Below are 16,083 nucleotides of genomic sequence, written 5' to 3'. Positions count from 1 at the left end.
GTGTGTGTTACTGGGTTATAGACAGGATCCCAGTGCTGTGTGTGTTACTGGGTTATAGACAGGATCCCAGTGCTGTGTGTGTTACTGGGTTATAGACAGGATCCCAGTGCTGTGTGTGTTACTGGGTTATAGACAGGATCCCAGTGCTGTGTGTGTTACTGGGTTATAGACAGGATCCCAGTGCTGTGTGTGTTACTGGGTTATAGACAGGGTCCCAGTGCTGTGAGTGTTACTGGGTTATAGACAGGATCCCAGTGCTGTGTGTGTTACTGGGTTATAGACAGGATCCCAGTGCTGTGTGTGTTACTGGGTTATAGACAGGGTCCCAGTGCTGTGTGTGTTACTGGGTTATAGACAGGGTCCCAGTGCTGTGAGTGTTACTGGGCTATAGACAGGATCCCAGTGCTGTGAGTGTTACTGGGTTATAGACAGGATCCCAGTGCTGTGTGTGTTACTGGGTTATAGACAGGATCCCAGTGCTGTGAGTGTTACTGGGTTATAGACAGGATCCCAGTGCTGTGTGTGTTACTGGGTTATAGACAGGATCCCAGTGCTGTGAATGTTACTGGGTTATAGACAGGACCCCAGTGCTGTGTGTGTTACTGGGCTATAGACAGGGTCCCAGTGCTGTGTGTGTTACTGGGCTATAGACAGGATCCCAGTGCTGTGAATGTTACTGGGTTATAGACAGGGTCCCAGTGCTGTGTGTGTTACTGGGTTATAGACAGGATCCCAGTGCTGTGTGTGTTACTGGGTTATAGACAGGACCCCAGTGCTGTGTGTGTTACTGGGCTATAGACAGGGCCCCAGTGCTGTGTGTGTTACTGGGCTATAGACAGGATCCCAGTGCTGTGTGTGTTACTGGGTTATAGACAGGATCCCAGTGCTGTGTGTGTTACTGGGTTATAGACAGGGTCCCAGTGCTGTGTGTGTTACTGGGTTATAGACAGGGTCCCAGTGCTGTGAGTGTTACTGGGTTATAGACAGGGTCCCAGTGCTGTGTGTGTTACTGGGTTATAGACAGGGTCCCAGTGCTGTGTGTGTTACTGGGTTATAGACAGGATCCCAGTGCTGTGAGTGTTGCTGGGTTATAGACAGGATCCCAGTGCTGTGTGTGTTACTGGGTTATAGACAGGATCCCAGTGCTGTGTGTGTTACTGGGTTATAGACAGGGCCCCAGTGCTGTGTGTGTTACTGGGTTATAGACAGGATCCCAGTGCTGTGTGTGTTACTGGGTTATAGACAGGGTCCCAGTGCTGTGTGTGTTACTGGGTTATAGACAGGGTCCCAGTGCTGTGTGTGTTACTGGGTTATAGACAGGATCCCAGTGCTGTGAGTGTTACTGGGTTATAGACAGGGCCCCAGTGCTGTGTGTGTTACTGGGTTATAGACAGGATCCCAGTGCTGTGAGTGTTACTGGGTTATAGACAGGATCCCAGTGCTGTGTGTGTTACTGTGTTATAGACAGGGTCCCAGTGCTGTGTGTGTTACTGGGTTATAGACAGGGTCCCAGTGCTGTGTGTGTTACTGGGTTATAGACAGGGTCCCAGTGCTGTGTGTGTTACTGGGTTATAGACAGGATCCCAGTGCTGTGAGTGTTACTGGGTTATAGACAGGATCCCAGTGCTGTGTGTGTTACTGGGTTATAGACAGGGTCCCAGTGCTGTGTGTGTTACTGGGTTATAGACAGGGTCCCAGTGCTGTGTGTGTTACTGGGTTATAGACAGGGTCCCAGTGCTGTGTGTGTTACTGGGCTATAGACAGGGCCCCAGTGCTGTGAGTGTTACTGGGCTATAGACAGGGTCCCAGTGCTGTGTGTGTTACTGGGTTATAAACAGGATCCCAGTGCTGTGAGTGTTACTGGGCTATAGACAGGGCCCCAGTGCTGTGAGTGTTACTGGGCTATAGACAGGATCCCAGTGCTGTGTGTGTTACTGGGTTATAAACAGGATCCCAGTGCTGTGAGTGTTACTGGGCTATAGACAGGGCCCCAGTGCTGTGAGTGTTACTGGGCTATAGACAGGATCCCAGTGCTGTGTGTGTTACTGGGTTATAAACAGGATCCCAGTGCTGTGAGTGTTACTGGGCTATAGACAGGGCCCCAGTGCTGTGTGTGTTACTGGGCTATAGACAGGGTCCCAGTGCTGTGTGTGTTACTGGGCTATAGACAGGATCCCAGTGCTGTGTGTGTTACTGGGTTATAAACAGGATCCCAGTGCTGTGAGTGTTACTGGGCTATAGACAGGGCCCCAGTGCTGTGAGTGTTACTGGGCTATAGACAGGATCCCAGTGCTGTGTGTGTTACTGGGTTATAAACAGGATCCCAGTGCTGTGAGTGTTACTGGGCTATAGACAGGGCCCCAGTGCTGTGAGTGTTACTGGGTTATAGACAGGATCCCAGTGCTGTGAGTGTTACTGGGTTATAGACAGGATCCCAGTGCTGTGTGTGTTACTGGGTTATAGACAGGGTCCCAGTGCTGTGTGTGTTACTGGGCTATAGACAGGATCTCAGTGCTGTGTGTGTTACTGGGCTATAGACAGGACCCCAGTGCTGTGAGTGTTACTGGGCTATAGACAGGATCCCAGTGCTGTGAGTGTTACTGGGTTATAGACAGGATCCCAGTGCTGTGTGTGTTACTGGGTTATAGACAGGGTCCCAGTGCTGTGTGTGTTACTGGGCTATAGACAGGATCTCAGTGCTGTGAGTGTTACTGGGCTATAGACAGGACCCCAGTGCTGTGAGTGTTACTGGGCTATAGACAGGATCCCAGTGCTGTGAGTGTTACTGGGCTATAGACAGGACCCCAGTGCTGTGAGTGTTACTGGGCTATAGACAGGATCCCAGTGCTGTGTGTGTTACTGGGTTATAGACAGGATCCCAGTGCTGTGAGTGTTACTGGGCTATAGACAGGATCCCAGTGCTGTGTGTGTTACTGGGTTATAGACAGGATCCCAGTGCTGTGAGTGTTACTGGGCTATAGACAGGATCCCAGTGCTGTGTGTGTTACTGGGTTATAGACAGGATCCCAGTGCTGTGAGTGTTACTGGGCTATAGACAGGATCCCAGTGCTGTGTGTGTTACTGGGTTATAGACAGGATCCCAGTGCTGTGTGTGTTACTGGGCTATAGACAGGATCCCAGTGCTGTGAATGTTACTGGGTTATAGACAGGATCCCAGTGCTGTGTGTGTTACTGGGTTATAGACAGGGCCCCAGTGCTGTGTGTGTTACTGGGTTATAGACAGGATCCCAGTGCTGTGTGTGTTACTGGGTTATAGACAGGGTCCCAGTGCTGTGTGTGTTACTGGGTTATAGACAGGGTCCCAGTGCTGTGTGTGTTACTGGGTTATAGACAGGATCCCAGTGCTGTGAGTGTTACTGGGTTATAGACAGGGCCCCAGTGCTGTGTGTGTTACTGGGTCATAGACAGGGTCCCAGTGCTGTGTGTGTTACTGGGTTATAGACAGGGTCCCAGTGCTGTGTGTGTTACTGGGTTATAGACAGGATCCCAGTGCTGTGAGTGTTACTGGGTTATAGACAGGGCCCCAGTGCTGTGTGTGTTACTGGGTTATAGACAGGATCCCAGTGCTGTGAGTGTTACTGGGTTATAGACAGGATCCCAGTGCTGTGTGTGTTACTGTGTTATAGACAGGGTCCCAGTGCTGTGTGTGTTACTGGGTTATAGACAGGGTCCCAGTGCTGTGTGTGTTACTGGGTTATAGACAGGGTCCCAGTGCTGTGTGTGTTACTGGGTTATAGACAGGATCCCAGTGCTGTGAGTGTTACTGGGTTATAGACAGGATCCCAGTGCTGTGTGTGTTACTGGGTTATAGACAGGGTCCCAGTGCTGTGTGTGTTACTGGGTTATAGACAGGGTCCCAGTGCTGTGTGTGTTACTGGGTTATAGACAGGGTCCCAGTGCTGTGTGTGTTACTGGGCTATAGACAGGGCCCCAGTGCTGTGAGTGTTACTGGGCTATAGACAGGGTCCCAGTGCTGTGTGTGTTACTGGGTTATAAACAGGATCCCAGTGCTGTGAGTGTTACTGGGCTATAGACAGGGCCCCAGTGCTGTGAGTGTTACTGGGCTATAGACAGGATCCCAGTGCTGTGTGTGTTACTGGGTTATAAACAGGATCCCAGTGCTGTGAGTGTTACTGGGCTATAGACAGGGCCCCAGTGCTGTGAGTGTTACTGGGCTATAGACAGGATCCCAGTGCTGTGTGTGTTACTGGGTTATAAACAGGATCCCAGTGCTGTGAGTGTTACTGGGCTATAGACAGGGCCCCAGTGCTGTGTGTGTTACTGGGCTATAGACAGGGTCCCAGTGCTGTGTGTGTTACTGGGCTATAGACAGGATCCCAGTGCTGTGTGTGTTACTGGGTTATAAACAGGATCCCAGTGCTGTGAGTGTTACTGGGCTATAGACAGGGCCCCAGTGCTGTGAGTGTTACTGGGCTATAGACAGGATCCCAGTGCTGTGTGTGTTACTGGGTTATAAACAGGATCCCAGTGCTGTGAGTGTTACTGGGCTATAGACAGGGCCCCAGTGCTGTGAGTGTTACTGGGTTATAGACAGGATCCCAGTGCTGTGAGTGTTACTGGGTTATAGACAGGATCCCAGTGCTGTGTGTGTTACTGGGTTATAGACAGGGTCCCAGTGCTGTGTGTGTTACTGGGCTATAGACAGGATCTCAGTGCTGTGTGTGTTACTGGGCTATAGACAGGACCCCAGTGCTGTGAGTGTTACTGGGCTATAGACAGGATCCCAGTGCTGTGAGTGTTACTGGGTTATAGACAGGATCCCAGTGCTGTGTGTGTTACTGGGTTATAGACAGGGTCCCAGTGCTGTGTGTGTTACTGGGCTATAGACAGGATCTCAGTGCTGTGAGTGTTACTGGGCTATAGACAGGACCCCAGTGCTGTGAGTGTTACTGGGCTATAGACAGGATCCCAGTGCTGTGAGTGTTACTGGGCTATAGACAGGACCCCAGTGCTGTGAGTGTTACTGGGCTATAGACAGGATCCCAGTGCTGTGTGTGTTACTGGGTTATAGACAGGATCCCAGTGCTGTGAGTGTTACTGGGCTATAGACAGGATCCCAGTGCTGTGTGTGTTACTGGGTTATAGACAGGATCCCAGTGCTGTGAGTGTTACTGGGCTATAGACAGGATCCCAGTGCTGTGTGTGTTACTGGGTTATAGACAGGATCCCAGTGCTGTGAGTGTTACTGGGCTATAGACAGGATCCCAGTGCTGTGTGTGTTACTGGGTTATAGACAGGATCCCAGTGCTGTGTGTGTTACTGGGCTATAGACAGGATCCCAGTGCTGTGAATGTTACTGGGTTATAGACAGGATCCCAGTGCTGTGTGTGTTACTGGGTTATAGACAGGGCCCCAGTGCTGTGTGTGTTACTGGGTTATAGACAGGATCCCAGTGCTGTGTGTGTTACTGGGTTATAGACAGGGTCCCAGTGCTGTGTGTGTTACTGGGTTATAGACAGGGTCCCAGTGCTGTGTGTGTTACTGGGTTATAGACAGGATCCCAGTGCTGTGAGTGTTACTGGGTTATAGACAGGGCCCCAGTGCTGTGTGTGTTACTGGGTCATAGACAGGGTCCCAGTGCTGTGTGTGTTACTGGGTTATAGACAGGGTCCCAGTGCTGTGTGTGTTACTGGGTTATAGACAGGATCCCAGTGCTGTGAGTGTTACTGGGTTATAGACAGGATCCCAGTGCTGTGTGTGTTACTGGGTTATAGACAGGGTCCCAGTGCTGTGTGTGTTACTGGGTTATAGACAGGGTCCCAGTGCTGTGTGTGTTACTGGGTTATAGACAGGGTCCCAGTGCTGTGTGTGTTACTGGGCTATAGACAGGGCCCCAGTGCTGTGAGTGTTACTGGGCTATAGACAGGGTCCCAGTGCTGTGTGTGTTACTGGGTTATAAACAGGATCCCAGTGCTGTGAGTGTTACTGGGCTATAGACAGGGCCCCAGTGCTGTGAGTGTTACTGGGCTATAGACAGGATCCCAGTGCTGTGTGTGTTACTGGGTTATAAACAGGATCCCAGTGCTGTGAGTGTTACTGGGCTATAGACAGGGCCCCAGTGCTGTGAGTGTTACTGGGCTATAGACAGGATCCCAGTGCTGTGTGTGTTACTGGGTTATAAACAGGATCCCAGTGCTGTGAGTGTTACTGGGCTATAGACAGGGCCCCAGTGCTGTGTGTGTTACTGGGCTATAGACAGGGTCCCAGTGCTGTGTGTGTTACTGGGCTATAGACAGGATCCCAGTGCTGTGTGTGTTACTGGGTTATAAACAGGATCCCAGTGCTGTGAGTGTTACTGGGCTATAGACAGGGCCCCAGTGCTGTGAATGTTACTGGGCTATAGACAGGATCCCAGTGCTGTGTGTGTTACTGGGTTATAAACAGGATCCCAGTGCTGTGAGTGTTACTGGGCTATAGACAGGGCCCCAGTGCTGTGAGTGTTACTGGGTTATAGACAGGATCCCAGTGCTGTGAGTGTTACTGGGTTATAGACAGGATCCCAGTGCTGTGTGTGTTACTGGGTTATAGACAGGGTCCCAGTGCTGTGTGTGTTACTGGGCTATAGACAGGATCTCAGTGCTGTGTGTGTTACTGGGCTATAGACAGGACCCCAGTGCTGTGAGTGTTACTGGGCTATAGACAGGATCCCAGTGCTGTGAGTGTTACTGGGTTATAGACAGGATCCCAGTGCTGTGTGTGTTACTGGGTTATAGACAGGGTCCCAGTGCTGTGTGTGTTACTGGGCTATAGACAGGATCTCAGTGCTGTGAGTGTTACTGGGCTATAGACAGGACCCCAGTGCTGTGAGTGTTACTGGGCTATAGACAGGATCCCAGTGCTGTGAGTGTTACTGGGCTATAGACAGGACCCCAGTGCTGTGAGTGTTACTGGGCTATAGACAGGATCCCAGTGCTGTGAGTGTTACTGGGCTATAGACAGGATCCCAGTGCTGTGTGTGTTACTGGGTTATAGACAGGATCCCAGTGCTGTGAGTGTTACTGGGCTATAGACAGGATCCCAGTGCTGTGTGTGTTACTGGGTTATAGACAGGGTCCCAGTGCTGTGAGTGTTACTGGGCTTTTAGTAAGGCGTTTGATAAGGTTCACCATGGTAGGCTTCTGCAGAAAATGCAGATGTATGGGATTGGGGGTGATCTAGGAAATTGGATCAGGAATTGGCTAGCGGATAGGAAACAGAGGGTGGTGGTTGATAGTAAATATTCATCATGGAGTGCGGTTACAAGTGGTGTACCTCAGGGATCTGTTTTGGGGCCACTGCTGTTTGTAATATTTATTAATGATCTGGATGAGGGTATAGTTGGGTGGATTAGCAAATTTGCTGATGACACCAAAGTCGGTGGTGTGGTAGACAGTGAGGAAGGGTGTCGTAGTTTGCACGAAGACTTAGACAGGTTGCAAAGTTGGGCCGAGAGGTGGCGGATGGAGTTTAATGCGGAGAAGTGTGAGGTAATTCACTTTGGTAGGAATAACAGATGTGTTGAGTATAGGGCTAACGGGAGGACTTTGAATAGTGTGGAGGAGCAGAGGGATCTAGGTGTATGTGTGCATAGATCCCTGAAAGTTGGGAATCAAGTAGATAAGGTTGTTAAGAAGGCATATGGTGTCTTGGCGTTTATTGGTAGGGGGATTGAATTTAGGAGTCGTAGCGTTATGTTGCAACTGTACACAACTCTGGTGCGGCCGCACTTGGAGTACTGTGTGCAGTTCTGGTCCCCACATTACAGGAAGGATGTGGAGGCTTTGGAGAGGGTGCAGAGGAGGTTTACCAGGATGTTGCCTGGTATGGAGGGGAGATCCTATGAGGAGAGGCTGAGGGATTTGGGATTGTTTTCGCTGGAAAGGCGGCGGCTAAGAGGGGATCTTATTGAAACATATAAGATGATTAGAGGTTTAGATAGGGTGGATAGTGATAGCCTTTTTCCTCTGATGGAGAAATCCAGCACGAGGGGGCATGGCTTTAAATTGAGGGGGGGTAGTTATAGAACCGATGTCAGGGGTAGGTTCTTTACCCAGAGGGTGGTGAGGGATTGGAATGCCCTGCCAGCATCAGTAGTAAATGCGCCTAGTTTGGGGGCGTTTAAGAGATCCGTAGATAGGTTCATGGACGAAAAGAAATTGGTTTAGGTTGGAGGGTCACAGTTTGTTTTTTTTTAACTGGTCGGTGCAACATCGTGGGCCGAAGGGCCTGTTCTGCGCTGTAATGTTCTATGTTCTATGTTCTACTGGGCTATAGACAGGATCCCAGTGCTGTGAGTGTTACTGGGCTATAGACAGGATCCCAGTGCTGTGTGTGTTACTGGGTTATAGACAGGATCCCAGTGCTGTGTGTGTTACTGGGTTATAGACAGGATCCCAGTGCTGTGTGTGTTACTGGGTTATAGACAGGATCCCAGTGCTGTGAGTGTTACTGGGTTATAGACAGGATCCCAGTGCTGTGAGTGTTACTGGGTTATAGACAGGATCCCAGTGCTGTGTGTGTTACTGGGCTATAGACAGGATCCCAGTGCTGTGTGTGTTACTGGGTTATAGACAGGATCCCAGTGCTGTGTGTGTTACTGGGTTATAGACAGGGTCCCAGTGCTGTGTGTGTTACTGGGCTATAGACAGGATCTCAGTGCTGTGAGTGTTACTGGGTTATAGACAGGATCCCAGTGCTGTGAGTGTTACTGAGTTATAGACAGGATCCCAGTGCTGTGTGTGTTACTGGGCTATAGACAGGATCCCAGTGCTGTGTGTGTTACTGGGTTATAGACAGGATCCCAGTGCTGTGTGTGTTACTGGGTTATAGACAGGGTCCCAGTGCTGTGTGTGTTACTGGGCTATAGACAGGATCTCAGTGCTGTGAGTGTTACTGGGCTATAGACAGGGTCCCAGTGCTGTGAGTGTTACTGAGTTATAGACAGGATCCCAGTGCTGTGAGTGTTACTGGGTTATAGACAGGATCCCAGTGCTGTGAGTGTTACTGGGTTATAGACAGGATCCCAGTGCTGTGAGTGTTACTGGGTTATAAACAGGATCCCAGTGCTGTGTGTGTTACTGGGCTATAGACAGGATCCCAGTGCTGTGTGTGTTACTGGGCTATAGACAGGATCCCAGTGCTGTGAGTGTTACTGGGTTATAGACAGGATCCCAGTGCTGTGAGTGTTACTGGGTTATAAACAGGATCCCAGTGCTGTGTGTGTTACTGGGTTATAGACAGGATCCCAGTGCTGTGAGTGTTACTGGGTTATAGACAGGATCCCAGTGCTGTGAGTGTTACTGGGCTATAGACAGGATCCCAGTGCTGTGTGTGTTACTGAGTTATAGACAGGGCCCCAGTGCTGTGAGTGTTACTGGGCTATAGACAGGGCCCCAGTGCTGTGAGTGTTACTGGGTTATAGACAGGGTCCCAGTGCTGTGTGTGTTACTGGGTTATAGACAGGGCCCCAGTGCTGTGTGTTACTGGGTTATAGACAGGGTCCCAGTGCTGTGTGTGTTACTGGGCTATAGACAGAGCCCCAGTGCTGTGTGTGTTACTGGGTTATAGACAGGGTCCCAGTGCTGTGAGTGTTACTGGGTTATAGACAGGGTCCCAGTGCTGTGTGTGTTACTGGGCTATAGACAGAGCCCCAGTGCTGTGTGTGTTACTGGGTTATAGACAGGGTCCCAGTGCTGTGTGTGTTACTGGGCTATAGACAGGATCCCAGTGCTGTGAGTGTTACTGGGCTATAGACAGGGTCCCAGTGCTGTGTGTGTTACTGGGTTATAGACAGGGCCCCAGTGCTGTGTGTGTTACTGGGTTATAGACAGGGCCCCAGTGCTGTGTGTGTTACTGGGCTATAGACAGGGCCCCAGTGCTGTGAGTGTTACTGGGCTATAGACAGGGCCCCAGTGCTGTGAGTGTTACTGGGCTATAGACAGGATCCCAGTGCTGTGTGTGTTACTGGGCTATAGACAGGGCCCCAGTGCTGTGAGTGTTACTGGGCTATAGACAGGATCCCAGTGCTGTGTGTGTTACTGGGCTATAGACAGGATCCCAGTGCTGTGTGTGTTACTGGGCTATAGACAGGATCCCAGTGCTGTGTGTGTTACTGGGCTATAGACAGGATCCCAGTGCTGTGAGTGTTACTGGGCTATAGACAGGGTCCCAGTGCTGTGTGTGTTACTGGGCTATAGACAGGATCCCAGTGCTGTGAGTGTTACTGGGTTATAGACAGGGTCCCAGTGCTGTGTGTGTTACTGGGTTATAGACAGGGCCCCAGTGCTGTGTGTTACTGGGTTATAGACAGGGTCCCAGTGCTGTGTGTGTTACTGGGCTATAGACAGGATCCCAGTGCTGTGTGTGTTACTGGGCTATAGACAGGGCCCCAGTGCTGTGAGTGTTACTGGGTTATAGACAGGATCCCAGTGCTGTGTGTGTTACTGGGCTATAGACAGGATCCCAGTGCTGTGTGTGTTACTGGGCTATAGACAGGATCCCAGTGCTGTGAGTGTTACTGGGTTATAGACAGGGTCCCAGTGCTGTGTGTGTTACTGGGCTATAGACAGGATCCCAGTGCTGTGTGTGTTACTGGGCTATAGACAGGACCCCAGTGCTGTGTGTGTTACTGGGCTATAGACAGGATCTCAGTGCTGTGAGTGTTACTGGGCTATAGACAGGGTCCCAGTGCTGTGTGTGTTACTGGGTTATAGACAGGATCCCAGTGCTGTGTGTGTTACTGGGTTATAAACAGGATCCCAGTGCTGTGTGTGTTACTGGGCTATAGACAGGATCCCAGTGCTGTGTGTGTTACTGGGCTATAGACAGGATCCCAGTGCTGTGTGTGTTACTGGGTTATAGACAGGATCCCAGTGCTGTGAGTGTTACTGGGTTATAGACAGGGTCCCAGTGCTGTGTGTGTTACTGGGTTATAGACAGGGTCCCAGTGCTGTGAGTGTTACTGGGCTATAGACAGGACCCCAGTGCTGTGAGTGTTACTGGGCTATAGACAGGATCCCAGTGCTGTGAGTGTTACTGGGCTATAGACAGGACCCCAGTGCTGTGTGTGTTACTGGGTTATAGACAGGGTCCCAGTGCTGTGTGTGTTACTGGGTTATAGACAGGGTCCCAGTGCTGTGTGTGTTACTGGGCTATAGACAGGATCCCAGTGCTGTGAGTGTTACTGGGTTATAGACAGGATCCCAGTGCTGTGAGTGTTACTGGGCTATAGACAGGACCCCAGTGCTGTGAGTGTTACTGGGCTATAGACAGGATCCCAGTGCTGTGTGTGTTACTGGGCTATAGACAGGATCCCAGTGCTGTGAGTGTTACTGGGTTATAGACAGGATCCCAGTGCTGTGAGTGTTACTGGGCTATAGACAGGACCCCAGTGCTGTGAGTGTTACTGGGCTATAGACAGGATCCCAGTGCTGTGTGTGTTACTGGGCTATAGACAGGATCCCAGTGCTGTGTGTGTTACTGGGCTATAGACAGGATCCCAGTGCTGTGTGTGTTACTGGGCTATAGACAGGATCCCAGTGCTGTGAGTGTTACTGGGTTATAGACAGGATCCCAGTGCTGTGAGTGTTACTGGGTTATAGACAGGATCCCAGTGCTGTGTGTGTTACTGGGCTATAGACAGGATCCCAGTGCTGTGTGTGTTACTGGGCTATAGACAGGATCCCAGTGCTGTGAGTGTTACTGGGCTATAGACAGGATCCCAGTGCTGTGTGTGTTACTGGGCTATAGACAGGACCCCAGTGCTGTGAGTGTTACTGGGCTACAGACAGGGTCCCAGTGCTGTGAGTGTTACTGGGTTATAGACAGGGTCCCAGTGCTGTGTGTGTTACTGGGTTATCGACAGGGTCCCAGTGCTGTGAGTGTTACTGGGCTATAGACAGGATCCCAGTGCTGTGAGTGTTACTGGGTTATAGACAGGATCCCAGTGCTGTGAGTGTTACTGGGCTATAGACAGGGTCCCAGTGCTGTGTGTGTTACTGGGCTATAGACAGGGCCCCAGTGCTGTGTGTGTTACTGGGCTATAGACAGGGCCCCAGTGCTGTGAGTGTTACTGGGCTATAGACAGGGTCCCAGTGCTGTGTGTGTTACTGGGCTATAGACAGGGCCCCAGTGCTGTGTGTGTTACTGGGCTATAGACAGGGCCCCAGTGCTGTGTGTGTTACTGGGCTATAGACAGGGCCCCAGTGCTGTGAGTGTTACTGGGTTATAGACAGGGTCCCAGTGCTGTGAGTGTTACTGGGTTATAGACAGGATCCCAGTGCTGTGAGTGTTACTGGGTTATAGACAGGATCCCAGTGCTGTGTGTGTTACTGGGTTATAGACAGGATCCCAGTGCTGTGAGTGTTACTGGGTTATAGACAGGATCCCAGTGCTGTGAGTGTTACTGGGTTATAGACAGGGTCCCAGTGCTGTGAGTGTTACTGGGCTATAGACAGGATCCCAGTGCTGTGAGTGTTACTGGGTTATAGACAGGATCCCAGTGCTGTGAGTGTTACTGGGTTATAGACAGGATCCCAGTGCTGTGTGTGTTACTGGGTTATAGACAGGATCCCAGTGCTGTGAGTGTTACTGGGTTATAGACAGGATCCCAGTGCTGTGTGTGTTACTGGGTTATAGACAGGATCCCAGTGCTGTGAGTGTTACTGGGTTATAGACAGGGTCCCAGTGCTGTGAGTGTTACTGGGCTATAGACAGGACCCCAGTGCTGTGAGTGTTACTGGGTTATAGACAGGATCCCAGTGCTGTGAGTGTTACTGGGTTATAGACAGGGTCCCAGTGCTGTGAGTGTTACTGGGCTATAGACAGGACCCCAGTGCTGTGAGTGTTACTGGGTTATAGACAGGATCCCAGTGCTGTGAGTGTTACTGGGTTATAGACAGGGTCCCAGTGCTGTGTGTGTTACTGGGCTATAGACAGGATCCCAGTGCTGTGAGTGTTACTGGGTTATAGACAGGATCCCAGTGCTGTGTGTGTTACTGGGTTATAGACAGGGTCCCAGTGCTGTGTGTGTTACTGGGTTATAGACAGGGCCCCAGTGCTGTGTGTGTTACTGCGTTATAGACAGGGTCCCAGTGCTGTGTGTGTTACTGGGTTATAGACAGGGTCCCAGTGCTGTGTGTGTTACTGGGTTATAGACAGGGTCCCAGTGCTGTGTGTGTTACTGGGTTATAGACAGGGTCCCAGTGCTGTGTGTGTTACTGGGTTATAGACAGGGCCCCAGTGCTGTGTGTGTTACTGGGTTATAGACAGGGTCCCAGTGCTGTGTGTGTTACTGGGTTATAGACAGGGTCCCAGTGCTGTGAGTGTTACTGGGATATAGACAGGGTCCCAGTGCTGTGTGTGTTACTGGGTTATAGACAGGGTCCCAGTGCTGTGAGTGTTACTGGGTTATAGACAGGGTCCCAGTGCTGTGTGTGTTACTGGGTTATAGACAGGATCCCAGTGCTGTGTGTGTTACTGGGTTATAGACAGGGTCCCAGTGCTGTGTGTGTTACTGGGTTATAGACAGGGTCCCAGTGCTGTGTGTGTTACTGGGTTATAGACAGGGCCCCAGTGCTGTGTGTGTTACTGGGTTATAGACAGGGTCCCAGTGCTGTGTGTGTTACTGGGTTATAGACAGGGTCCCAGTGCTGTGAGTGTTACTGGGTTATAGACAGGATCCCAGTGCTGTGTGTGTTACTGGGCTATAGACAGGGTCCCAGTGCTGTGTGTGTTACTGGGTTCTCGACAGGGTCCCAGTGCTGTGAGTGTTACTGGGTTATAGACAGGGTCCCAGTGCTGTGTGTGTTACTGGGTTATAGACAGGGCCCCAGTGCTGTGAGTGTTACTGGTTTATAGACAGGATCCCAGTGCTGTGTGTGTTACTGGGTTATAGACAGGATCTCAGTGCTGTGTGTGTTACTGGGTTATAGACAGGATCCCAGTGCTGTGTGTGTTACTGGTTTATAGACAGGATCCCAGTGCTGTGTGTGTTACTGGGTTATAGACAGGATCCCAGTGCTGTGAGTGTTACTGGGTTATAGACAGGATCTCAGTGCTGTGTGTGTTACTGGGTTATAGACAGGATCCCAGTGCTGTGTGTGTTACTGGTTTATAGACAGGATCCCAGTGCTGTGTGTGTTACTGCGTTATAGACAGGATCCCAGTGCTGTGTGTGTTACTGGTTTATAGACAGGATCTCAGTGCTGTGTGTGTTACTGGGTTATAGACAGGATCCCAGTGCTGTGTGTGTTACTGGGTTATAGACAGGATCCCAGTGCTGTGTGTGTTACTGGGTTATAGACAGGATCCCAGTGCTGTGTGTGTTACTGGTTTATAGACAGGATCCCAGTGCTGTGTGTGTTACTGGGTTATAGACAGGATCCCAGTGCTGTGTGTGTTACTGGGTTATAGACAGGGTCCCAGTGCTGTGAGTGTTACTGGGCTATAGACAGGATCCCAGTGCTGTGAGTGTTACTGGGTTATAGACAGGATCCCAGTGCTGTGTGTGTTACTGGGTTATAGACAGGATCCCAGTGCTGTGAGTGTTACTGGGTTATAGACAGGATCCCAGTGCTGTGTGTGTTACTGGGTTATAGACAGGATCCCAGTGCTGTGAGTGTTACTGGGTTATAGACAGGATCCCAGTGCTGTGTGTGTTACTGGGCTATAGACAGGGCCCCAGTGCTGTGTGTGTTACTGGGTTATAGACAGGATCCCAGTGCTGTGTGTGTTACTGGTTTATAGACAGGATCCCAGTGCTGTGTGTGTTACTGGGTTATAGACAGGATCCCAGTGCTGTGTGTGTTACTGGTTTATAGACAGGATCTCAGTGCTGTGTGTGTTACTGGGTTATAGACAGGATCCCAGTGCTGTGTGTGTTACTGGGTTATAGACAGGATCCCAGTGCTGTGTGTGTTACTGGGTTATAGACAGGTTCCCAGTGCTGTGTGTGTTACTGGTTTATAGACAGGATCCCAGTGCTGTGTGTGTTACTGGGTTATAGACAGGATCTCAGTGCTGTGTGTGTTACTGGGGTTTCCATCCACATTCCAGGTTCATTCTTGGTTAGTATCTGCTCTCAGTCGCTTGAACTGATGTCTGCAGTCCTCCACCCACCCTCCCCATACCCCTCCATGCAGGTTGGCTGGGATGTGGGAGCAACCAGTCGATCTCTATCCATTGACTCCGGAAGAGAGTCTGCTGTGGTGCCCACACAGTCAAATAGCCCACTGTTTGAGGTGAGATTTGGAACTGTTTCTGAGACAGTGATGAGGAGGGAAGACAGTCTGACGAATCATTTTTCTTTCCAATTTTCACATCCCATTCCCTTATTGAGTTTGTTTCCGGCAGAACCTTCCGGATCACAAAAACCCACTGTGTAAAACTAGAGTCTTCCCATTACGTCCAGTAGGCGTGTCACCATGGGAGCCATGCACAGGGATAGAGAGATGTTCCAGTTGGGATTAGCCTCTCTCTCCTCTCTCTCCGCACACCCCCCTCCTCTCCGCAATGTTCCCCACACAAACTCTCTCTCTTACTGACGCACTCTGATTTCTTCCCAAAACAGCTGAAAGGGACGGTGCGGCCAGCTCCTGACTTCAAGCCTGAAGAAGATGCCAAGGCTCTCCGCAAGGCAATGAAAGGATTCGGTCAGTGATTACCCACAGAATCAGAGAATGTTCCGGAACAAAAACGGGCCATTCGGACCATCAAGGCAGAACCTGCCTCCCCCACACCCTCACCACCACTCTGATCCCATGGGTATGGTCTCGCAAAGGGGTGTTGCTTCGGGGCGAATAGACTGAGTGTTTGGTCAAATTGTGGCCATCATTAGACTTTTAATTCCAGATTTTTATTGAATTCAAATTTCACCATCTGCCGTGGTGGGATTCGAACCCGGGTCCCCAGAGCGTTACCACCGTGAGTAATTTGAAAAATTGAATTCAGTTGGGAAACTTTTTTCCTTCATTCACTGGATGTGGGTGTGGCTGACGAGGCCCAGCATTTACTACCCATCCCTAATTGCCCCTTGAGAAAGTGGTGGTGAGCCTCCATCTTGAA

General features: G+C 50.5%; 1 protein-coding gene across 4 annotated transcripts in view; it reads left to right on the top strand.

Annotated features, from left to right (window-relative positions):
* Window positions 1–16,083, top strand: part of anxa6 (annexin A6) — a 117,062-nt gene that overhangs the window by 53,180 nt on the left and 47,799 nt on the right. For all 4 annotated transcript variants that reach the window (XM_078231775.1, XM_078231776.1, XM_078231773.1 and 1 more), the window contains exon 13: window positions 15,590–15,671. In XM_078231775.1, coding sequence (XP_078087901.1) covers window positions 15,590–15,671 — 82 coding nt within the window. The remainder of the gene's footprint in view (window positions 1–15,589; window positions 15,672–16,083) is intronic.

Source organism: Mustelus asterias, chromosome 16 (genome assembly GCF_964213995.1).
Source record: "Mustelus asterias chromosome 16, sMusAst1.hap1.1, whole genome shotgun sequence".
Classification (NCBI taxonomy): domain Eukaryota; kingdom Metazoa; phylum Chordata; class Chondrichthyes; order Carcharhiniformes; family Triakidae; genus Mustelus; species Mustelus asterias.
The sequence above is the reverse complement of the archived record's forward strand: the minus strand, read 5'-3'. Positions and strand labels throughout refer to the sequence as shown.